The sequence below is a fragment of the Poecilia reticulata genome, chromosome 6, assembly GCF_904066995.2.
Source record: "Poecilia reticulata chromosome 6, P_reticulata-male-v2, whole genome shotgun sequence".
Taxonomy (NCBI): Eukaryota; Metazoa; Chordata; class Actinopteri; order Cyprinodontiformes; family Poeciliidae; genus Poecilia; species Poecilia reticulata.
Window position 1 is genome coordinate 21,341,492 of NC_088835.1, and position 25,157 is coordinate 21,366,648.

The following is a 25,157-nucleotide window of genomic DNA, read 5'->3' on the forward strand; positions in this document are numbered from 1 at the left end:
CTTAGAGGGGGTACTGGAGAGTGCCCCTCCTGGGAACTCCCTTGTTCTACTGGGGGACTTCAACGCTCACGTGGGCAATGACAGTGAGACCTGGAGGGGCATGGTTGGGAGGAACGAGTTGGCTCCGGTGGTGGGGGAGGAAGCCGGTCAGACCTGGCAGGCCCAAATGTGTAGTGAGGGTCTGCTGGGAACGTCTGGTGGAGTCCCCTGTGAGACGGAGCTTTAACTCCCATCTCCGGCAGAACTTCGAACACGTTCCGGGGGAGGTTGGGGACATTGAGTCTGAGTGGACCATGTTCAGTGCCTCCATTGCCGAGGCAGCTTATCGGAGCTGCGGCTGCAAGATTGTTGGTGCCTGTTGTAGCGGCAACCCTGGAACCCGTTGGTGGACACCTTCGGTGAGGGATGCTGTCAAGCTGAAGAAGGAGTCCTACCGGGCCTTTTTGGCCTTTGGGACTCCAGAATCAGCTGATGGGTACCAGTGGGCGAAGCGGCATGCAGCTCGGGTGGTCACTGAGGCAAAAGCTTGGGCGTGGGAGGAGTTTGGAGAGGCCATGGAGAAAGACTTCCGTATGGCTTCGAGGCGATTCTGGTCCGCCATCCGGTGTCTCAGGAGGGGGAAGCAGTGCAGCACCAATACTGTTTATAGTGGGGATGGTGTGCTGCTGACCTCGACTCGGGACGTTGTGGGCCGGTGGGCGGAATACTTCGAAGACCTCCTCAATTCCACCAACATGCTTTCTGTTGAGGAAGCTGAGCCTGGGGACTATAGGTTGGGCTCTCCAGTCTCTGGGGATGAGGTTGCCGAGGTGGTCAAAAAGCTCCTAGGTGGCAGGGCGCCGGGGGTGGATGAGATCCGCCCGGAGTTCCTTAAGGCTCTGGATGCTGTAAGGTTGTGTTGGCTCACATGACTTTGCAATATCGCATGGACATCGGGGGCAGTTCCCCTGGATTGGCAGACTGGAGTGGTGGTCCCCCTGTTTAAAAAGGGGGACCGGAGGGTGTGCTCCAATTACAGGGGGGTCACACTCTTAAGCCTCCCTGGTAAGGTCTATTCAGGGGTCCTGGAGAGGAGGGTCCGTCGGATGGTCGGACCTCGGATTCAGGAACCAGCTCTACACCCTCGGCAAGGTCCTGGAGGGTGCATGGGAGTTCGCCCAACCAGTCTACATGTGTTTTGAGGACTTGGAGAAGGCGTTCGACCGTATCCCTCGGGGGCCCTGTGGGGGGGTTCTCCGGGGTACCGGGCCCTTTGATACAGGCTGTCAGGTCCCTGTATGACCGGTGTCAGAGTCTGGTCCGCATTGCCGGCAGTAAGTCGGGCTCGTTTCCGGTGAGAGTTGGACTCCGCCAAGGCTGCCCTTTGTCACCGATTCTGTTCATTACTTTCATGGACATTATTTCTAGATGCAGCTGAGGTGTTGAGGGGATCCGTTTTGGTGGCCTTAGGATTGTATCTCTGCTTTTTGCGGATAATGTGGTCCTGTTGGCTTCATCAGATCGTGATCTGCAGCTCTCGCTGGAGCGGTTCGCGGCCGAGTGTGAAGTGGCCAGGATGAGGCTCAGTGCCTCCAAATCCGAGGCCATGGTCTTGAGCCAGAAAAGGGTAGAGTGCCTTCTCCGGGTCAGGGGGGTCGTCCTGCCTCAAGTGGAGGAGTTTAAGTATCTGGGGATCTTGTTCACGAATGAGGGAAGAAGGGAGCGGGAGATCGACAGGCGGATTGGGGCAGCGTCTGCCGTGATGCGCGTGCTGTACCGGTCCGTCGTGGTGAAAAGAGAGCTGAGTCAAAAAGCGAAGCTCTCGATTTACCGGTCGATCTACGCTCCCACCCTCATCTATGGTTATGAGCTTTGGGTCATGACCGAAAGAACGAGATCACGGATACAAGCGGCCGAAATAGGTTTCCTCCACAGGGTGGCTGGGCTCTCCCTCAGAGATAGGGTGAGAAGCTCGGTCATCCGGGAGGGACTCAGAGTAGAGCCGCTGCTCCTCCACGTCGAGAGGAGCCAGTTGAGGTGGCTTGGGCATCTGGTCAGGATGCCTCCTGGACGCCACCCTGGTGAGGTGTTCCGGGCACGTCCCACCGGGAGGATGCCTCGGGGAAGACCCAGGACACGCTGGGGGGACTATGTCTCTCAGCTGGCCTGGGTATGCCTTGGGGTTCCCCCGGAGGAGCTGGAAGAAGTGTCTGGAGAGAGGGAAGTCTGGGCCTCCCTTCTGAAGCTGCTGCCCCCGCGACCCGACCCCGGATAAGTGGAAGAAAATGGATGGATAGATGGATGTTTACAGAGGAAAACACATCACAGGAGCACAAAATAATTCACCACAATTTAAAATGTCACTTGATAACAGATCAAAGTCAAACAAGTTTAGAATCTGCTGGTTTAGTCTTTAAAGACACTTTAGCAATACAACAAAAACCAGTAATCCGACGAATTAATGATGTCTTTATGGAACCTTAAGGAAAAGATGAAGCATGTACAGTCATATGTAGCTATACAGTGAAATATCAGATAAATCATTATTCACATCACTTTTTAGCACATTATAACCTCTTTACCCCTGATGTGAGGGTGATGTCCTGCAGCAAAGTGTCATCAGCCAGGACCTGCAGTCTGTACTGAGTTATGGGGCCGTTGGGCTGAGCGGGGCTTCTCCAGCTAACACGAATTGAAACCGAGTCCTCAGCTACTGCCTCCAGGTTTTGCACTGCGCTTGGTGCTGAAAAAAGAACAAAAGCTTTTTCACTTATTCCTCCGAAAGCTTTCACGAGAATGGAAGACACGCATGTGAGTGCGTTCTCAGTCCTGTCACCTTCGGCTGGTGTTACTATGACCTCCTGAGCTGCTGGTCCCACCTCTCCCGCGGCTTTTGCTCGGACGGCTACTCTGTACGTTGTGTAGGGAGTCAACCCAGCAAAAAGAAAACGCGTATCCAATGTGCTGTTGTCATACAAAAAACCTGAAGAAGAAGAAGAAAAAAAGAAAAGAAACATATGTTTTGTGTTTTGTTTACATGAGTGAATTTTATGGAATGTTTAAAATAATTAACAACCTGTAGGTCCATAAAGGTAAAGCACATAGGAGAACTTTCCAGTGATGATGCTGGGAGAGCTCCACAACACAGAAATTGATCTGGATGTCATGTTCAACACTGAAAAGTTTTCAGGTGGACCCTCGGGTGCTGTCATCATTAAACACAAAAGAACAGAAACACTATGAAAACCTGATGATGGCCAAATATATAACAACTCTGCAGTTGTTTTTTTTTTTTGTTTATCCACACCTGATTCTGGCATGCGGACCATGGTGGAGGCTACCTGTCCCTCTCCTTCAGATGTGAATGCAGAAACCTCAAACAGATAGGCCGTGTAAGGTCGCAGCTTATCTACTCCTACTGATATGGGAATATTCCAAGAGGCTGCGGGAGGCACAGCAGAGAGGGTGATGGGTGGAGACGATGCGGTTATCTCCAAGGGGCTGGGAGTTGCTCGTGACAAAATATCAGCCGCATCCTGCAGATGTAAAATTATGAATAAATTAAACAGAAAATAATTGTTTTGAGGATAAATCCAATTTTTGTGCCAGCACGATCTAGTACATTGCAGTGAGGGAGAACTCCAGTCATGATTTCCTCTGCGTTGACTTTCAGTATGCGGACCGTCTGACCCGTTCGAACGTGTTTTGCTTTGACGGCAAACTTTGTGATGAGGCCGTTTATGCGGTGCGGCAGGAACCAGGTAACCACGACGAAGGTGTAGTTCTGAGCGTACGCCGTCAGATTGGACACCAGGCCGGGGGCTGCAGTGAATGCATGAAAACACAAGTTTGACTGCACATGTTTCGTTTTGGATGGAAAACAGGTCAGGTCATGTTCTACCACTCACGTGACTCAGATGTCTTTATGTACAAAGGTTTGCTGAAAGGCCCTATTCCAGCTGGAGACATAGCTGCTACCTAAACAGAAAGAGAATGGTAACTGTTAAATATCCTTCTGTTTAATTAATCTTATGTTGTTTTTTGTTAGTTTTTTTTTTTTTTTTCCCGTCAAAATCACTTTTTGAAAACTCACTTAGGCCATTTTTGTAGGTAGTTAACAGTACAATGCAGGCTCCTCATCTAAACCATTCCAGTGTAGGTCTGGCTGTATGTTTATGACCATAGGTCTGTTAAGGTGAACCTCCACCAGACTCAATTCAAGGTCAAGGCTTGACCTTGAATCAGGGGGCAATTCTTATTACAGCCAGCAGAAAATATATTCACCAATAATAAATAATCACAGTAGTAGAATAAATAACACAGCAGAATTCAAATAAGAACATAAAAAAAACATAACTACTGGCAGACACTTGAAATATTTAAAAGGACAGTAATGGCAGGTACAAATGAATTCTTAAATCTGATGGTTCTACGGCTTTTTAAAGCAAATCTGCATCCTGACAGTAAAAGGAAAAACTGTGAACAGGGAGTTGGATAGGTTCAGCTAAAACTGGCTGAGCTTTTTCTAGGGGATCTATTTTTGTGGAGAGTAGAAATGTTGTTCAGGGGGTCACTGGCAGTTTTGTTGCAAAGACTGACAATGGGATGAATGTGTTTTTTCTTTTCTTGCGTGTTGACACCACAAACCAGTAAATAAAAGAAAATATAACTTCAGAATAAAAAAAAATTATAAAACATTCAGTAAAACTGCTACTTATGTTAAAGCTCCTCAGTTTGTGATAAATGCATGACAGTAAGTGTCCCTGCATTCCACAACCATGAAGCTGCATTACCTATTGTCTATTGACAATGCAGGTTCTAACACATTTTCATCCATGACTGCCCTGTATTTAACTCCATCCATAATCAATTCTGTCAACCTTCACAAGACCTGCTCAAGAAAATTAGACACATAGCATGTTGTTGTCACAACCATATTTCACAACAGGTGGACTTAGGTGGACAAACATGTCTTGGTAGCTTAAAAACTTTACCAACGTTTTTCAGTTTGTGAATGATTTATCTGTGCTGCTTCATAACTTAACTGTGCTTTAAACTTGATCTTCATGATGCCGTTTGTTCTCTAAGAAGCCTGAACAGAGCCCTTTGTTTTATTTTATATTTTTATTTATTTATTTATTTTTTGTAATCTCTTAGGGTTTCCAAGTAAAGGGGGATGATAATACAAGCCAAAGAAACTTTTTTTGCATCTTTTCCATCTCACTTCCAAATAACGCACTGCATTGCGTTGGTTAGTTACGTAAAGTAAGTTGATGGTGGGGGCTGCAATGTGGCAAAATTTGAAAAGCTTTTGAGAGTATGAACACTACAAGGCATTGTGTTTTGTGCTATTTTTCTGCTTACATAAACAAAACAATGTTTTAATGGGCCTTCAGGAAGACCTCTTCTAGTAGAACTGGTAAACCCCTCTCAGAGATCCAGTAGGAATTGTGTGCTGCTGGATTCATAAATTGGAGAGTCAACACTAATGCAGGGGAGGTGTAGTAACCCGATAACATGAACACGCTTTCATAATCCCACACGAGCCCTCAAACAAATCCTGTGTGTGCAGCTATAATGGGGAAGTGTGTCATCTCTGCGTCTATTTGTATCAAGGTCATGGCGGGTTAATGGGTTCTGAAAACTAATAAGCTTGATCGCATTCAAGTTCAGTGACAACAGGCAGTGGAAAGAGCCTGGACTGATCCATAGATCTGTTTACTTGATTAATAATGCAATCAGGATTGATTACCTGCATTCAGCCAGATCAAGAGGATAGGCTGCTCCTTTTGTGATCTCTGTCACAAAGCCACATGCTAGGACAGTGGAGCAATTTCAAGGAATGTTTGATCAGAGGCAATAAGAACTGTTACATCTTTAAACTAGTAAGGTTAATTCACACCTAATCTGTATGCAACTCTTAAATTAGTTTTATGTGTTACTAGTAATCCTAACATGCTTCTCTTAATGCTGTCCTCTGTTCATGTCCATCAAAATCAATTAATCTGCAAATGATAAAAAAATTTCCTCTTACCTGGATATGGTATGTTGAACCTGAGGTAAAGTCGGTGATCAGAGTCTCTGGTATATCCAGGTACTTGGTCACCTGCGTGAAAGTGGGATCGGGGTACGGGCAAACCTCCTTGTACCTAAAAAAGAAAAAATAAATCATTTTAAGAATACCATATTTCTGGATTTTGCTTGTAAACAGTATGAACTTAAAATGCAAATGTAAAAATTATTTGTATTTCCAAGATGATCTTACTGCTGTGTAAAGCAGTTGCCAATCCACTGAATATTATTTTAGGTGATTATTTTAATAATTCTATTTTATATTTAAACTCAATGAAATAGTCCTATAAAATATGGTTTTACACACACACACAAAATGCATAACCTGATTTCATTGTATTTGTTTACTAAAGAAAGCAACAAGTATTCCTGCTACTGCAAGTATATTCTGATAGATTGATCTCAATAGCTGTGTTGGGGACCCAAATAGCTTCGCTCTACATTTAGCCCCTCACACACACACATTGATACGCCAATGGTGGTAAGCTGCATTGTAGCCACAGTTGCCCAGGCTAACAAGAGTGCCAGGCACCAGCACCAGGTTCAGATTTTTCTTTGTTTAAAAAGTTGAAAACTGTGCAATCATTTACCATTCACCTGTACGCGTTGTCTTTGTGCTGGTTTGTCTGCATGAAATTAAATGCATTTGAAGTTTGAGTTTTTTACAGAAATGTGAAAAAGTTCACAGCTAAGGTGAAAGCTAAGGTCGAACTTTAATTTGTACTTATTATTTAATGTCACGTCATGTAATTGTTTCTTTGCCAAAACATTATATTAGAAATAAACAAGTAGGCCTTATCTATAAAATCGGCAATTTTCATGTTTTGGATTTTAACAAAAATAAAATGTAAGTCAACTAAAAGCTCAATAACATGGAAGGAAAAAAAAAATACCTGATGACATATCCATCTATATTTTTTGCATCAGATGGCATGGTCCAGGACAGCAGAATCCCATTAGAACCAACAGCGTGTCCTCCAAGGGTCAACGGAGGACCGGGAACTACAGAAAAGGAAGCCAGAGTGTGTGAAGTGGTGAACAGCAGCATCCAGAGTCTGTCATTAACAAGCCCAGGTGTGAATTAACTCAAGTTGGATCTCAAAGTTAAATATGTAGTTAGAATTTACTCACTCTCTAAAATTTCCTAATAAATTACCATCCATAGAAAGTGTTTGGTACAAATTTGAAAGATTAGTATCCTTACAGCAAAGCCTACTGACAAAGTGCCAACTTCGTTTAAAGAGTAGTTCAGCTGATCTTAGTGGATGTGGTGTGTGTGTGTGTGGGAGTTTAAACATGTACATTCTATGTGGCTAAAGTCTGATGAATAGGGCTTCACACAGCAGTGGCATTTCACTGACATTCACTCCAGACGCATTCATCCAGGGGTTCAAAAGCTCCGGCTAAAGTTACCTTAAAGGAATTAAATAGTGGAGGAAGTGCACACATCCTCACGCGCTCTCTACCGCTCAACTTCATCCTTTTCCCTCATGTGTGTGCCATGTGCAGCGAATAAATGAAGCAGCAGGGCAACAACACGAGTGGAGCCTGATTGTACTTAAAAACCACTTAAATAAATCAGACAAATCCAACAATGAGCACTAATTGTAAAACCATCTCACCACTCTGGTTGGTAGTGATCATGCGACTGACTCCAGGGCTGTTTTTAGAAGAAGAGCCTGCAGAGACCGTCACCGAGTACTGTGTCCCAGGACTAACATCCACCACGTCAGCCTGTGGAAACAGCAAAACACACCTGGTCCACTGCCGTCTGTGCAAGGACACGTCCTACAGCTGGGGTACCATTCGGGTTTCAGTATGTGTTTTCTTCAATGGTTGTTTTGTGTTCATCAAAAATACTATCTGTAGTGTTGTCTCTACAAACTAGTGCAGTGAATAAGTATTTCGCACTTTGTAATCTTTCACGTTTAAGATTATTAAACCAATTTTGCTATTAAACATATAATCTGTGTAAGAACAAGATGCTGTTATTTATTTCTTAAATTAAGTTGTTAAATCATGAGTAATTTATGAGCAATTATTCCACGTTTCTTGGAAAACTTGAGTTTTATTTTTCTACTGGGCCCTGCTTAGAAAAGTTGAAAACAGAACTACTCGGACCACATGGACTAGACAAAAACTGTCACAGAAGCAACAGATAGGAACACAGGGCAAAGAAATTCAAAAACAGCTAAGAAGCAAACCCATTAATCTTCATCAGTCTGGAACTTGCTACAAAGCAACTTCTAAAGTTTTAAGACCTTAGTGAAGTGCAGTGAGAGGACTGCAACAGGAGAAAACACAAAGTAGTGGGAAACCGTCCCACTACTTTGGTCTACCAAAATTACTCTGAGTTTATCAATAACCAATCAAGGAGGTCAAAGAAGAACCAATAACATCTAAAACCCTGAATGTATATATATATATATATATATATATATATATATATATATATATATATATATATATATATATATATGGTCTGTTTCATCCTCTGAGCTCGGGTCATTGAGGGTTCTCCCTCCAGTATTTTGGCTGTGCCTAGAACTGCACATTTCTGGACTGAGATGTCTGATGTTGTTCCTGGGATCTGTTTTAGCCACTGCTCCAGTTTGGGGGTGACTGCCCCGAGGGCCCCGATGACCACAGGCACCACTGTGGTCTTCACCTTCCAGTCCTCTTCCAGTTCCTCTCTGAGGCCCTGGTATTTCTCCAGTTTCTCATGCTCCTTTTTCCTGATGTTGTAATCACTTGGTATTGCTACATCCACCACAACGGCTTTTCTCTGTTCTTTATCCACCACCACAATGTCCGGTTGGTTCGCCATTACCATTCTGTCTGTCTGGATCTGGAAGTTACACAGGATCTTAGCTCGGTCATTCTCCACCACCTTTGGGGGTGTTCCCCACTTCGATCTCGGGGCTTCCAGTCCATATTCTGCACAGATGTTCCTGTACACTATGCTCGCCACTTGGTTATGTCGTTCCATGTATGCTTTCCCTGCCAGCATCTTGCACCTTGCTGTTATGTGCTGGACTGTCTCAGGGGCCTCCTTGCACAACCTACACCTTGGGTCTTGTCTGGTGTGGTAGATCTGAGCCTCTATTGCTCTGGTGTTTAGGGCCTGTTCCTGTGCAGCCAGGATGAGTGCCTCTGTGTTGTCCTTGAGTCCAGCTTTTTCCAGCCATTGGTAGGATTTCCTGATATCAGCCACTTCAATTATTTGTTGGTGGTACATCCCATGTAGGGGCTTGTCCTCCCATGATGGTACCTCCAGCACCTTGTCCTCTGTTCCCCATTGCCTGAGACATTCGCTGAGCACATTGTCTGTTGAGGCTTTGTCTTCAACAGACGACAATAAATATATATATATATATATATATATATATATATATATATATATATATATATATATAACATCTTGATGATCCACAAGACTTTCTAAGAAAATACTCTGTGTACTGATGAGACAAAAGTACACATCTTTGGAATATGTGCATCACGTTACATCCAATGTAAAAACATTTCAAAAGGAGAAGATAAAGAATATTTTGTCAGGATTCTGGGTTGTTTAGGTTTTTGGGTTTCCCCAGTGTTTGCATTTTTGATCAGTTTTTGTTTATTTGTGCTCAGCCTTAGTTATTATTTCTTTTCTGTTTCTGTTATCCTTGCCTTACTTTTTACTTAGCTCTTGTTTATTAACTGATGCTTAGATCTCTCTATGGTAGTTCCTTCTTTTGTATTTAGTTTGTTGTATGTTGCTGTTCTTGGATTTTTGTCTTGCCTTTTTCCCTGTTTGTGTTTACTTCTCCCTCTGTTCCTCTCACACCATTACACTCTCTCTCTGTCAGCCTGCCTGTCTGGCTTCTACTCTCAGTTGCAGCCTGTTTCCAATCAGTCACCTGTCACTGGTCAGTAATCAAACGCCTCAGTACTTAAATTCCTCTCTCTTCTTCACTCCTTGCTGGATTCTACTGTTTACTCCCATCCTGCAAACTCCCCCCCACTGCTCCCTCCCTGCCTGACTCTTGCTATTATCCCTAGTTGCTGTAAATACCTGTTCAACTATTCTTATTGAAATATTTAACAGTCACTTGCTGCCTGTGTATCATGGGTCCAGTCACCACTAAAATTTTGGCATATTCCAAAGATGATCATTCTGACTGACAGAGCCGTCACCTTAAGCATTCATGAACATTGAATTGAAACAATTCTGTAAAGAAAAGTGGGTAAAAAAAAAAAAACTACATTATAAAACAGACTTGATTGCAAACGCTTAAATATAGCTGTTACTGCTAACGATCACACAACCAGTTATTTTAGGTTTTGGGGCAATCACCTATTCAGGTTGGTTAAGCTACAGCTTCCTCTTTTATAAGTAATATTTTTTGCATTAATTGAGATTATTAGTGCCTGATAATAACATTTGCCTGATCGAAATTAATGTGACAAAGAGGAAAAAAAAAAGAAATCTTTAAAACCTATGTGCTTCCGTATGCAAATTCAAAGCATTTCTGATTATTGTCATCCAAGAAAGATTTCTGAAATTTCATAGTTAAAATTTTTCTGACTTAGTCGAGCTCAGTACTGCATTGATGCTGCATAAAGCTTATAATAAACTCATTCTAAGTTGCATACAGAAGTGGCTGAAAGTTGTACAAATGAAGGAAGAAATATTTGTTTAAAAATCTAAAGGTCAGGACAACTGTTAAGAACAGTTGTACTTTAGTTAGAGGGATTCATGTGGGGGATAATTGTTGTGAGGTGTCAAAACTGCTTCTCACAAAACATTTACTAAACAAATACAGCCAGGTTTGATCATCACTGATTATTTTCTTTTATGAGTATATACAGTAAGTGTGTTGCTGTTTTGACTTTAATAATGCTATATGTTACAAAAGGTTAAGGTATAAATGCTTAACTTCCACCTATGCTTTTTTGGTCTACTGCTCGTTGTGTTGCCATCGACAGGAATTAAAATATTGCTTATTAACTACTTTGGCATTATTAGTATTTTGTTTCTTCTTTTCTAAGTTGTGTGTGTTTTAGACTGGTGAAAAGAAATGTTAAAATGATCAAAAATAAAAGCTGCAGTTTGTTTTTAATTACATGGCCATCATGCAATCTCAATTACAGAGCCCACTTAGGCCTGGTAAGTGAAGCTGGCAATATATTTGTGGAAAGCTTTGCAGAAAAAAATAAGATTTACACCAATTTAGGTGCAGCTTGTTTTTAATTTTCTAACCAAGAACAATCAGTATTTCAATATTCCATTGGAAATCTAAACAACCACACTTAAATTAGGCATTTCTAAATCAGTACATGAAAATTCTGTATGTAACAGCTCTATCTTTAGACAAAAGACACTTTGGAATATTATGATATTATCAAGATCTATGATCAGAAGAAGCATGGGAAAATGGGAAATCTGGAGAAGGACCGAAGGAAAACTTTGAACTGTACAATTAATATTCAATTAATTAGAATGTGTCCAATGAGACTAGAAAAGCTTTATTAAGATGCTAAATTCATTTTCAAATTTTACTTTTCACCAGTCTACACTTCCAAATGTATCAAAAACTGGTTTAGTGACCATGCAACTGCGCTTGATTGGTTAGCAAAGTGGCCTTGCCAGGAACCCTATAGAAAACATAAGAGGTATTACAAAGAGGAAGATAAGAAAAATCAGGGCCCATAAAAATGACACCAAAGCCACTATTTGAACAATCTGGGCTTCCATTACCTCAGCTGTGACTAACTGGTACAAAAGGTGGTAATTCTTGCTTTTACATGAGACACACTATCCTCTATTAAAATTTTAAGTCATATTAAATAGTTTAAATAATTTTAATATTAAATAATATGTTTTCTTCAATAACTTCCATATTGTGTGACCCACTGACTAAAAATCTGCGTGAAAGGAGCTGGACATTGAAGGCAGATCTCCTCATTAACATAAAGATGCACATGGAGAAGTAGAAAAAGGAGAAACAGAAAAGGAGAAGTAGAAAAAAGGAGAAGTAGAAAAAGGAGAGGAGGCAATGACACAAGATCTACTTTTCTTAAAAAAAAAGTGTTTAGGGGAAGTGAAAAAGGAATGTACATTTTTTGACACAAACACAAGTGTAAGGAAAAGTAAAATTAGTATACATTTTTTGATGACAGCGCATGTATAAAGGAAAGGAAAAACAAGACATATAAATTACTTGACATCAACACATGTGCAAGGTCAAGGAAAAACTAAATATATATTTATGCTTTTATTTCTTATTATGCCAGTTTTGGTCCTGCATATATGTACCCTGATCTTGCATTTAAGTACTCTGTTATTTTATCCCTGACCTATCTACTGTGTCTGTTTTATTCTCCAATGTTCTCTAACAAACCTGAGGCATACACACAGGTGGATGCTATGGACTAAGTGGCTTATGAGGCCAGTTGTTTATACTGAATATATTTAGGGCTATCAAAGTAAAGGGCTGGAACTCAATGTCAAAAACATTTTCCTTACACTTTCTAAATTTTGTTCTTGATGGTGTCTTGGTCTATGACATTTTAGTAAAACATTTCAGTAAAACTCAACACAGCTAAAAACACAGTTGTTAGCTGTGTTGTTGCAAATGATGAAATATGTGAAAAACTGCAGATATTAAGAGGGAAATTCTTACCTGTGAGTACTTCTTTCCGAGTTTGACTGTGAGCATTAAAATTGCTGAGAAGAACAACATACTGCAGGGTATTGGAGTTAGTTTTTGTTTAGCCACAGCAGGTGAGAGGCCTTCTCAGTATATCTGTGTCCAGTCTTAGTGCATAAAAGTTAGCAGTAGATAACAACTTAAAGCATTGGTCGTCCAGAAACTGAGTGAAAATAATAATATCTTGATCTTGAGGTATTCCAAAATTTTTGTAAATCCTTTGATTTGCACAAGGCTAAAGCTATACCTCTTGTCTATTTGCCTCTTTTGGGAGAGTTGCTTAAGTTAATGAATGATTCAGAGCTGAGCTCATGAAGCTAACTTAATAAATAATGCGATCCATTACTCAGCCCTGCGCCGTGTTTTGTCTCCATGCGTGTGTATGCATGTGTGTGGTGTGTAATGTTACATTTTGGGAGATACTGGATACCTGGCGGCCGGTATGGGGTGGGACTTGGTTGAATGGGAGGAGAGATGCTTCACTGTACACAGGGATATGCTCATGTGCACTAAATTCTCAAAATTAAAAAAATTAAAAAATAAACCTCAACATTCAGCGAAGTGACTGTGCCAACATCATCCAGATGGCGTCCTATTAGAAAAAATACTTTATATTTCCTATGATTTCATTTAAAGTGTGTGTACCTGAATGTATCCATCGTAGGTAGAGCGAAATGTCACTGCACCATGGTCTGGCACCAAGTTAACTTGGTAGCGATCCACACACCCCTCTGCTTGCAGCCAGCGTAGTGAGAATGCACGTCCAGAAATGCTGACCAAACGCACACCTCTCACAGGCTTTGGCACTAATAAGAAACAGAAATATAAGAAACGGGGTCAGAGCGGAGGAGAACGTTTCTGTCATTTAACGTAGACTCGTTGAGGTCGGGCATGATTAACTGGGAGTGTAATCGGCGAAGCTCTTGAAATAACTACCTGTGGTGACAGTCAGAAAAGCAGCACTTCCTGCTGTCTCCCTTCTCACTCTCTTGGCGCTCACAGTGTAGCTGCAACCATCCAGCAGGCCTGTAACCACAGCAACCTGCTCCCCTTTCGGTATTATGAGTGTTTGTGTGATCGAAGCGCCGGCCACGGTCACTCTGTGAAAGTCAAACTCTCCGGGCGCCCGGTCCCAATGCACAGATATGGACAAAGAATCCACCTTATCTAAATGAAGTCGGCATAATCCCGCAGGGCCTGCGAGACAAATCTGAAATTAGGAACTTTTTCAAATATTTTTTAGAGAAATGCCCTGAGTTATAGACTAGGCCGGGGTGTGCATTTCTGTTGCTTACGTGTGCTGAACTCTCTGTTTGCTGCATGGCTGCTGTCTGAGCCCAGGACACTCTGAATGCTGACACCGTAGTCTGACCCTGGGATCAACTCTCTGATCTCATAGCTTGTGCTCTCAACAAACACTCCAGTCCACAATTTCCTGTCCACGGACAACGGACCGAATGCAAGCTGCCGAAGAGACCTTCAGTGTTAGAATTTTATTTAAAAAATAATCTTTTTAACAAATGACAGTGAAAATGTTAGTTCTGTGTACTCTTGATTCAAGATTTTTTTGAACAATCCACCTTTACTTTAATTGTATTTTTTTCAAAACTGTGCTTATTGTTCTTGGCTGAATCTGAAGGTCATATATCTTTAAAGAGTTGTAACCAGATCCTTAGTGTGCCAACAGCGGTTACCTGGCAACCACTTAATACTTGCAGGTCACAGCTGAGTGTTATATTTTGACATAGATGTTTAGAAACACCAAATACACCAGGATTATTTTTTCTTGAAGTCATAAAAGTTGGATTATCTTCTGTGAAATTCAAGTGAATTCTTGGACAGATTCGGCAGATTCAACGTCTCACCTTGTACTTGTCTACCTGTCCTGCTGGCGGCCCCCAGGTCAGAAATACAGACGTCACTGGGTGCTCTGATGTAACCACTTGCTTTGGCATCCCTGGAACTTCAGACAAGAAAGAAATATGTTTCTTGATGATATTGAAACTGTGAAAATGCAAAAATAACACATTTGCTACATATTGTGCAGGCAGACAGTAACCTCTGGCAAATTTAGATTTAAAATGATAGAATGGAATTGGATAGAATATGAGAGCTATCTCTCATAAGATAATAAAAAGGGTAAAAAGAATATAATTTTGAAAAAAAAAAGTGATCTGCTTTCATTTAGATCTTTTTTTATTGCTTTTTATTTTCCATTAGAATTACAGCTAACGGAAAACTCCTAATTTTCTTTTCCATGTTTTCACTGGTAATTTGGACAATTTATCTCTAGTTTTGAGCTTCAAAGCCTCAAGGATTCCTTTCCATCACGCTAATTTTTAGCTCCCTCCACAGATTCTCTCTCAGATTCTAGATTCCAGTCAGACAAACCATGTTGGTGAAATCACAAGATTACTTTAAGCCAGAATCTGCCAGACGTATATGTAATTTTGGGCTTTGCTGTACACCTGCAGATTTTTACAGACACATTTTAACTCACGTGTATACAGAATTACAGTAGAAGGTTTACTTCTCCTCTCCCCATTAGTGGCAAACACCTCAACCGTATACTTGGTACCAGGAATAAGACCTTGGAAATTGTATGCTCTGTAAACATACACCCACACACCCCCACACACGCACACACACACACACACACACACACACACACACACACACACACACACACACACACACGCACACGCATTGCTTTGGCAGTCAGTCTTTTCAGGAACAGGTTTCAGTCAGCGATAACAACTCTGGGTTCATATTAATTTTGATTGTGGCAGAATGAGAAGAGACTGGCCTGCGCTCCTGATGAGAAATGATCAGCTCCTGAATGGTTGTTGTGTTTTTGATAGACAGAATGAATGAGCTCAGCAGTCCTCTGGCGGTACTCCAGCTAATGCATATGGATGATGTTGTTTTATTGACGAGTGAAACCTCCACTTGGCCAGGAACTGCCACATCAAAAAGCAAAGCATGTGGCCGTTATAGAAAAGGAAGATGAACTGTTACAGTGTGTGTGTGTGTGTGTGTGTGTGTGTGTGTGTGTGTGTGCGTGTGTGTGTGTGTGTGTGTGTGTGTGTGTGTGTGTGTGTGTGTGTGTGTGTGCGTGCACGCACGTGCGTGCATGTTTACCTGCAGTGATATTGATTGAGACTGGTGAACTGTCAGCGAAGGACTCCTTCTCTGCCCGTACAGCAAAGTGATAGAGTGAACCTGGTGTCAGACCAGAAAACACTGCACTCTGACTGAATACCTTCTGCACCTGTAACACACAAATCAAATAGGAAAATGCTATAATAATTACAGTAGAGCACTAATTACTGAGGAACAAAACATTGTATTTGTGTCCATATTGAAATGTTATGCATAAAAACATGCAATCAGCTAATCATAGAAATCCAACAATGACTAAAGGAGCATTGCATTATTCAGGTAATAATCCATTTCTACAGATCTGCTTCCAAACATGAGAAAACATTAAAGTTTTCCATTCATTTATTTATTTATTTATTTATTTATTTATTTATTTATTCATTCATTCACCTTGAGTGCCTGGCCACAGTTGTGGCAGATGACCTCGTAGCTCTGACCCTTTCCTGGTGCTGGATCCCAAAGCAGCTCTATGGATGTGTCCGTCACCACTCCTTCCCTCACTCTGCTGGGTGGAACCAGACCTAAAATCAAGCACATCATCACAAAACATGCACTGGAACATTGCAATTTTTCTGATAACACACTGAAAAATATTAGAGGAAAAATAAAACAGAGAGGATAAATACTTTTTGTGCAACATTTAAAGCAAAAAGAGTAATGTTAAGGACTACTTTTATTTTATGTTTAAATAAAATAAATCTTTTTGTCTGTGAAACAGCCCCATGGTTTATAATAAGACATATCTTGTAAATTGTACTGCTAAGTCTCACTACGCATAGCAAAACCTAAAACAAAATGCAGATTTCCATTATTTTCTATATCCTCTATCATTCTATCGCTTCACTCTAAATCTTCAAAGATATGAAGCAGATGTGATCCGCTCCCAAGATTAGGCCAGATTAAATTTTAAATCTGGTTAGTGACAGTTGCATGAAATGATGATGCAAAAAAAAAAGAAAAAAGACTGATGCCAAATATGGATGGTGACAACAGTGTATTGGGCGCAATTTATTTTTCTATATAGTTGTCATGAAAGCACACGTAGAAACTATAAAACTGATTTTTATTTGACACTTAATCTCAGTCAAATGTAGCAGCATCAGTCAAATGTTGCAATATCAAGTGTCTCATATCACAATCGATTTCATGTGATATGAGATTTCTTTCCAATTACAGGAAAGGTGAGATTTTTAAGTTCAATGGAACTGACAAATATTGTGGCAACAGTGCTTTTCTTATGCAACAACAAAGACACGTCAAGCTTTTAGGCAGAACCTAGAGTTTTATGTGTTAACTCCAAATTGATATACACTCAGTTGCCAAACGTATTTGCTCGACTTCCTTTGCATGCACTTGAATTTGAATGACATCCCATTCAAATAAGATGTTTGCCCTCCATTTGTAGTTTTAACATTTTCAGCTCTTCTAGGAACGATGTCCACAAGGTGTAGGAGAGTCTTTATGGACATTTTTTTTTATCAATTCTTCAGAAGTTCATTTGTGCGGTCAGACACTAATATTTGACAAGAAGGACAAACTCTCATTTCCCATTCTAATTAATCTATTAGGTGTTCTGTTGAGTTTGGGTAGACCAAACTCGCTTATCCATGTCTTTTTTCAATCTTGCTTTGTGCTCAGCCACTTTAGTCAGGAAGAACTCATTCACAAAGTTGTCTAAAAGCACTGGTATGATGAAACATCAAGAGTTCCCTCCACTAGAGTTTATGGATCAAGCCCAACCACTGAAAGAGAGCAGCACACCATAATTCTGCCCTCATTCTGAGATTCAAAGATTCCTCAAACACACATGAAAGAATCAAAACCACACTTCAGGTATGTTTTTGATATGAGAACATTCAAATATTTTACATAATTCTCCCAAATGCCAATAAAGCTATGTTTATTTTATTGCTAGATGTGCCAGTATGTGTAGAACCATCTACTCTGAAAAAGATTTAGTGAAATACATGTTTTTTTTCTGTATAAGATAGTGCTATAATGAAAGATGAATTTATTTTAAAGATTTGTACCCATCATTACCAGGTATATCAAAACGTGTGGGGGGTGTTGTAAAATTAGTTTTGTCATAATTTTTTAAAAAGTAAAAAACATACATGGAGTGAAGAAACCGAAATATTGTTATCACTGATAGGCAACTTACTTGTTTTAATAGGACGGGTGTAGAACGGTGGCCCCACTCTCTCTTTCACAGTGCTGTACACACTGAGCTGGTACTGTGATCCTGGAGTAAGGCTGCTGATGGTTGCAATGAAAATGCCAGCTGGGAGGGAATGCCAGTCACAAGTGTGGTCACACAATTCCTTACATGTCCTGTTGCAAACGCCAAGACACGAACACACTTTGACCCCATCAATCAGACCCACCCGTGGAGGCTGAACATACAGCTGTGTGTAGTTTGTCCCCACAGTTAGAGGGACTGCCACCTGCACAGGCATTGGAGCTGCATCCACAAAGACAAACACAAGGGTTAAAAAAAACATTTATAAACGGCTTGTATTATCATGGGTTGTATTCTTGTTTCTCTCACCTGTGGTGTAGACAGTAATGGACCTCTCGCTTCTGTCATTTCCCCTCATGGCAACGACTGCTACTTCATATGTGTGACTAGGAGTAAATGTGCCCAAATTAACACAAATGGATTCATCTTTTCCGAGTCCATCAGTGCTGGAGTCGTTTATCCACAGCGAAGAAGCAGCAGGACTATTAAACGATTGAGTTGTCACGTAATATGCATCTGGAGGATCGCTTGGCGGAACTGTCCAGCAAGCTGACAGGCTGTCATTCTTGCTAAACGTCACCAGGTCAGCAGGAGGCTTTACCGCTAAGGGATACAAAGAAAGCATTATTCTTTTTTTTTTTTTTCCCAGCAGTAAATTTAAGCATAAAAAAATTTAAATATCTAAAAGTGAACTCTGTTTGAAAATGTTTTCTTGATTTTTTTTTTTCATCTGGACTGCAGCGATTTAGCAAAAAATAAAAAATAAAAAATCAGTGTAAGATTTTGCTAAGAAAAAAACTCTTTTATAATTAAAAAATGAATAATGCAGTGTCTATATAAAGTACTTGCCCTCTTGGATGTTTTGCCCTTTTGTTGCTTTTACAAATCAGTCATGATCAAAATATAATAAAATCCTGTATTTTGAACTACAGCTTCAAAATATGTTTATTTTCCAGCAAGACAATGACCTGAAGGATGCAGCTAAAGCTACACAGAAAGGGTTTGAAGACAACAAGGTGAATATTCTGGAATGGCCCAGTCAAAGCCCAGGTCTCAATCTGATGGAGAATTTGTGACAGGACTTGAATAGGTCCATTCACAGCAGATCCCCATGCAACCTGACAGAGCCAAGGAAGAATGGAGGCCTATCCACAACCACCCTGCGCTGTCAACAGTGCATCAGAGCGATATATAGACACCCTTCTGTCAAATTTCAATCCGAGTTTGATGGATTAAACGTTATCAAAGCCCGCCCCCTTTAAATCCCCTCTCCCCCTCCCCCCATAGGACATTTGTGACCTCCTGACCTCCCCCCATAGGAAAGTTTGTGACCTCGTGACCTTCCCCTATGGAAACTTTGTAACCTCCCCCCTACCCCCATAGGACGTTTGTGACCCTGTGACCTCCGATACCCTTCAGTCAAATTTTAATCGGAGTTTGAAGGATTAATTGATATTAAACCCCTCCCCCCTTCCTGTGACCGGAAATTCCCCCACGAACAAAGACTTTAATCATACGGGAACTTTGTAACCTCCTGACCTCCCTCTGTGACCATCTGCTCACCGTTAACTCCTCCCGAACTCTTTGAATTAACCAATAGGAATCATTTACTTGTAAGTGAATAAATAAATATACTATATTCTAAACCATGTTGAATTAGATTAGGAATAATGTAACTATCTCAGGTTTTAAACAGATTGTCATGCTGCGTGTGCATGCGTGTGTATCTGTCATTAAAGAATGGGGCCGGGGAGTCTTGCTGCAGGTGTGTGTGTGCGTGTGTGTCCTCAAGCATGAGAAACCCACAGGATACGTCTGACATTCCTTCTGACAATAGCTTGCATGCATTATTTGATGTTAGACTACCTCTGAAGAAAACAACAGTTTAACTGTTTTACTACAATATTTAGCTTACGGTGCGTTATTTGGTGTTGGACAACAGACTTATAGTCTGGTAAGAGGGACTGACCTCTGTCCAGCACACCAAAGTATTTGTGTGTCCCTGCATAAGAGCGGGTAGAAACCTCTGAAGGACAACAACAGTTTAACTGTTTTACTGCAATATTTAGCTTACGGTGCATTATTTGTTTTTGGACAACAGACTTTTAGCTAGGTATGAGGGATACCCTCAGAAGAAAAACAACAATTTAACTGTTTTACTGTAAATATTCAGCTTACGGTGCATTATTTGGTGTTGTTGTGACCTCCCAACCTCTCTTTGAAAGAAGGGGGTTACGGGGAGAGCCTTTGCTGCTGCGTGTGTGTGCGTGTGTGTGCTCAAGCATGAGAAACCCACAGGATATGTCAGACAGCAATATTTAAGGTAGCACGACTAGTCAGTACTGACAGAGATTGTAATTTCCTTCATCCGTTCCAAAAACAGTCACTTAAATTTTAAACTCTATAGATACCTTTCTGTAACACCTGCTAGTGTGATACATTTCAGTAAAAGTTCTTCATCTGTAATTGCATTTCTTAAAGATATGTGGCAAGTAGTAAACAGGCCTACATGAGGCTACTCAAATGTAAATGTTAGTTTTCTACAGTGAAAGTGAAAGACACACTCTAACATCACTGCCTTTCCAGGATTTGTCCTCGCATCATTGTGAATTCTACTTTGCTTCAGTCTTTTTCCTGCTGTTGAATCAACACTGATCTTCTCAGTGCTTCATGCTTTCTCCAAAATAGTAAAGGTTGGTTGAAACTTATAGATTTTTTTTTTCTTCAACACTTGCTAGTGTGATACATTTCAGTAAAAGTTCCTCATCTGTAAATGTATTTCTTAAGAATATGTGACAGGGACTAAACAGGCCCAGGTGAGGCTACTGCTCATATTTATCTTTAAGTTCTCCCCAAAGTTTAAAGTTTTTACACTGCACCACCACGCTTCAAGAGTTGCTCCAACAATTGTTTTGTTACCTTTAAAATTACGTACAGCTTTTGTCTCTGACTTATACGTTGTTTGTTTCTTTGATACTAATGATTCTTTCCTTCCATCTGTTATCTTACATGCTTAAGTGTGTTCACTAACAAAATATAGTACACCTGTAGTTGTTAAGGTTTCACTACTAAAAACTTATAAATGATCAGTGTCAACCATCAGTCTGCATTAAAATATTTAGTACAATTTCTATTTATTTAGATTTGATGTTTTGATGTGAGCACTTAGATTTCTATCGATTTATTGAATGATGCTCTATGTAAATATTTATCAAACTGAATCTGCGGCGTGTTGCCTCTGTGTGTTGCCTCTGTGCGTTGCCTCTGTGTGTTGCCTCTGTGCGTTGCCTCTGCTTGTTGCCTCTGCACGTTGCCTCTGTGTGTTGCCTCTGTGCGTTGCCTCTGTGTGTTGCCTCTGCGTGTTGCCTCTGCGCGTTGCCTCTGTGTGTTGCCTCTGTGCGTTGCCTCTGTGTGTTGCCTCTGCGTGTTGCCTCCCTCTGCGCGTTGCCTCTGTGCGTTGCCTCTGCGTGTTGCCTCTGCGCGTTGCCTCTGCGCATTGCCTCTGCGTGTTGCCTCTGCGCGTTGCCTCTGCGCGTTGCCTCTGTGGGTTGCCTCTGTGCGTTGCCTCTGCTCGTTGCCTCTGTGCGTTGCCTCTGCTCGTTGCCTCTGCGTGTTGCCTCTGTGCGTTGCCTCTGTGCGTTGCCTCTGCTTGTTGCCTCTGCGTGTTGCCTCTGTGCGTTGCCTCTGTGTGTTGCCTCTGTGCATTGCCTCTGCTCGTTGCCTCTGTGTGTTGCCTCTGCGCGTTGCCTCTGCGTGTTGCCGTAGCTAGATTGAGTTTACCTCAGCACAGATCCCACGCGCCTTTTTTCACTCAAACTGGACACACGCTGACCTGTATGGATATTTACATCAACCCAGCAGTAGTATCGCTGCAGGTATTTGCTGTTTGTTCCAAATGAGATGGTTTCACGGAAATGAATGGGGAACTATTCATAACTGTGGTATCAGGTTCTCCCTGCTACTTTTATTATGTTTTTTATCGTTACATGCTTAATAACGCAACAGGGGAAAAAAACTCATTTACTCAAAAATGACTAGGAGAGGGCAACAAAACTCAACTAAACTGACAGAACAACATTAACTGGTCCTGCAATCAGAGAAGCAAAATGTTTTGGGTAGACTGTCACTTTATGCTGCGGTACTAAGAGTAAACAGGAGATCTCACAAAGGGGCGATTCATAAACACACAGTGAAGAGGCTGAGATGTTAGAGAATGAGAAAAGGTACAAAAATAAATAAAGAAGGTGAGATTAAACATCAAATTATTTGGCTGATCTGCTTGGTGCATCATCCTTGTCACTGATTCAAATGTAAAAAAACAATCTAATTGTTAGATGTTAAATATTTTCCTTATGAACAAAACAAGCAATTAAGGGAAGATATGATCTGTTTAAGGGGATCCTCCTCACTGACAGTTCAAAATAGATCCAGCAGAGGCTTAGAGACAGTTTCTAAATGTGACTGATGTATTTAACTTCTAGAAAAATATTCTATAAAACACTTGTACTAATTTGTTTGTTTATGGGTATTGTCATAGGTAAAATCTTTGATTTTTACACTTATGTATGAGTTGAAAAGCAGGACAAATACAAAACTTAAATTTACGCACATTTATTGACTTGCATTCACGGATTTAAATGCCTACCATGCATTTTTTTATTGACAGTAGTCCCACACAGCTCCTTGTGTTTCCATAGCAACTAAAACAAGAACCTGACACAGGTTGTTTGACATCATCATGCCACCAATGTTCTCATCTATGATGTCATAAAGGTTCAAAAGATTATTATTATCATTTGGAATACAAGAATTTTCAGTTTGCTCTCCAGCTGCCTTAGAATCCACTTTCAGAGAATTTCACACCCTTTCAACTTAAAAATGATGCTATCGATCGGTTGGGGCCTGGGCTACTTAGCCTCTAAAGGAGTGGAAAAACTTCTAGGACAACATAAGGAAGATGTTGTCAAAGACCGCGAAGAAAATATCAGGTGGAGATATTTTGGGTTTGAGGAGTTAATTCCAGAGGACCAAAGCCACATGGACGTTTCCGCCAACATCGCCAGTACCATTTCAGGTGTCGTGACAAGATTAACAAGTTTCACCCCTGAAGATGCCGTGGCTTTGGAGACCATCTGTGCAATGAATTGGGAAACTTGCTCTGAGGACACAGATGAAGAAAAAGATGACATGGACGCTTCCACCAACCTTGTCAGTGCCGCTTCAGGGGTATTGACACCTCTAACCGATTTTACCCCTGAAGACACCGTGGCTTTTGAAAGCAGATGTGAACTGGACTTCGAAACATGCCCTGGGAACGCAGATGAAGACCAAAGTGACATGGACGCTTCTGCCAACCTTGTCAGTGGCACTTCAGGTGTCTTGACAAGTTTGGCAACTTTTACTGTTGAAGATCCTGTGGCTTTGGAAAACATCTGTGGACTCCATTTGGAAACTTGTCCAGGGGACGCAGACACTGATGTCTATACAAGTGTCGATGTTCCCCTTGACAAAATGGACCTGGCCGTTGAAACGAGCTGTGACGGCCAGGAAGATGCGATACATTTAGAACCAGTCTATGAGGATCCATTGGTAGAAGAGGCTTCTTCTGTTGATGGAAACTCAGAAGACAGAGTTCAAAATTACGCAGACCATTTTGATGGCATGGACGCTGCAGATACGGACGTCGCCTCAAAGGAAATCCCTTCTTCTAACACAGCTGCTGATAATGTTGTGGCACATTTTGAAGAAGTTTTTGAGCATTCTTCAGAAAAACCATCTTCTTCAGAAATTCTCACAGAAGATGACATTGAATTCTCCGAAAATTATAACAGGAGGGTGTTTTCCTCTAGGCAATCATCCATCCTGGGGTATTTAAATTTGGAGAATTACGTGCCACCTTTTGACAGAATTTCTGAGTATTCAACATCAGAAGAAATGGATTCTGAAGAAAGCTCAGAACATGTTCAAATTGAGCCACAACATCATGAAAGCAATGATGTTGAAGAAGTGGATGTTTCTTTTGAGGAAGTCCCTTCTGAAAGCAGAAATGCCGGAAATTTAAGGTCACGAGTTTTCAAGTGGCTTCGCCAGCAAGGCAGTAGGTTGGCTAATCTCCTACCAAGGAGAAAAGCCAACAAGTAGCAGTTCACATTGGGCACCTTTTTTGGAGTTGTTGGAGGGGTGCTGGAGAGTGTCCCTCCAAGAGACTTCTTGTTCTGCTGGGGGATTTCAACACTCACAGTGAGACCTGGAGGCTTGTGGTTGAGAGGATCGGCCACCCTGATCTAAACCTGAGTAGTGTACTGTTATGTGACTTCTGTGCTCATCATGGACTGTCCATAATGTACACCTTGTTCAAGCATACGGGTGTCCATATGTGCTCATAGCACAGGGACACCATGGCCACAGTTCTATGGTAGACTTTGTTGTTTCCCATCTGATCTGTGGCTGTATGTCTTGGACTCTTGGGTGAAGACGGGCAGAGCTGTCCACTGACCACTCCCTGGTTGGCATCCTCCCCCATCATCAGTCAACTTCCAGTCAAACCAGAGAGGCCCAAAGGTGTTGTGAGGATCCTGGCAGAGTCATCTGTGAAACAGAGCTTCAAATTTCACCTCTGGAAGAACTTGAACACATTTTGGAGAAAGTGGATAGAACATGCGGCTTATTGGAGATGTGGCCACAAGATTTTCTGTGCCTGTTTTGGGGACAACCCTAAAATCAGCTCGTAGGCACCAGAAGGGAGGTATGCTCTCAAACCAAAGATATAGAACTATCAGGTCTTTTTGGACTGACACCCTGGAAGCAGCTGATGGATACTGGCAGTCCAACTAGCATGCAGCTCAGGTGGTCACTAAGGGAGAAACTCGGGTGTAGAGGAAGTTCCCAGAGCCCATGGATAATGACTTGGACAGATCGTCATAAATTGCGGTTTGTAGGTCATGAGGTTGACATAATGGACCCATGACAAAAACACAAAATCCAGGCAGCACAGGTGAACAGCGACCGCA

General features: G+C 41.5%; 1 protein-coding gene and 1 long non-coding RNA gene across 4 annotated transcripts in view; one reads left to right on the forward strand and one right to left on the reverse strand.

Moving 5' to 3' along the window:
- Positions 1 to 25,157, reverse strand: part of ptprq (protein tyrosine phosphatase receptor type Q) — a 64,912-nt gene that overhangs the window by 27,224 nt on the left and 12,531 nt on the right. Inside the window, exons 9-27 of one of the 3 annotated variants that reach the window (XM_081608182.1) lie at positions 18,457 to 18,750; positions 18,070 to 18,369; positions 16,299 to 16,429; positions 15,888 to 16,017; positions 15,553 to 15,706; positions 15,247 to 15,353; positions 14,612 to 14,709; positions 14,042 to 14,210; positions 13,683 to 13,943; positions 13,392 to 13,552; positions 7,674 to 7,785; positions 6,945 to 7,053; positions 6,014 to 6,128; positions 3,888 to 3,957; positions 3,602 to 3,801; positions 3,287 to 3,515; positions 3,056 to 3,184; positions 2,816 to 2,962; positions 2,562 to 2,722 (exon numbers count right to left, since the gene is read on the reverse strand). In XM_081608182.1, the coding sequence (XP_081464308.1) occupies positions 2,562 to 2,722; positions 2,816 to 2,962; positions 3,056 to 3,184; positions 3,287 to 3,515; positions 3,602 to 3,801; positions 3,888 to 3,957; positions 6,014 to 6,128; positions 6,945 to 7,053; positions 7,674 to 7,785; positions 13,392 to 13,552; positions 13,683 to 13,943; positions 14,042 to 14,210; positions 14,612 to 14,709; positions 15,247 to 15,353; positions 15,553 to 15,706; positions 15,888 to 16,017; positions 16,299 to 16,429; positions 18,070 to 18,369; positions 18,457 to 18,750 (3,077 nt within the window). Of the gene's footprint in view, positions 1 to 2,561; positions 2,723 to 2,815; positions 2,963 to 3,055; positions 3,185 to 3,286; positions 3,516 to 3,601; positions 3,802 to 3,887; positions 3,958 to 6,013; positions 6,129 to 6,944; positions 7,054 to 7,673; positions 7,786 to 12,719; positions 13,265 to 13,391; positions 13,553 to 13,682; positions 13,944 to 14,041; positions 14,211 to 14,611; positions 14,710 to 15,246; positions 15,354 to 15,552; positions 15,707 to 15,887; positions 16,018 to 16,298; positions 16,430 to 18,069; positions 18,370 to 18,456; positions 18,751 to 25,157 lie in introns of those variants that run through there. The other 2 variants (XM_081608181.1, XM_008412413.3) reach the window with 2 other exon arrangements.
- LOC108166385 (uncharacterized) lies at positions 3,715 to 8,443 on the forward strand. Its single transcript, XR_014087910.1, has 3 exons — positions 3,715 to 3,863; positions 6,979 to 7,125; positions 7,689 to 8,443. It is a non-coding gene; the product is annotated as an uncharacterized LOC108166385 (long non-coding RNA).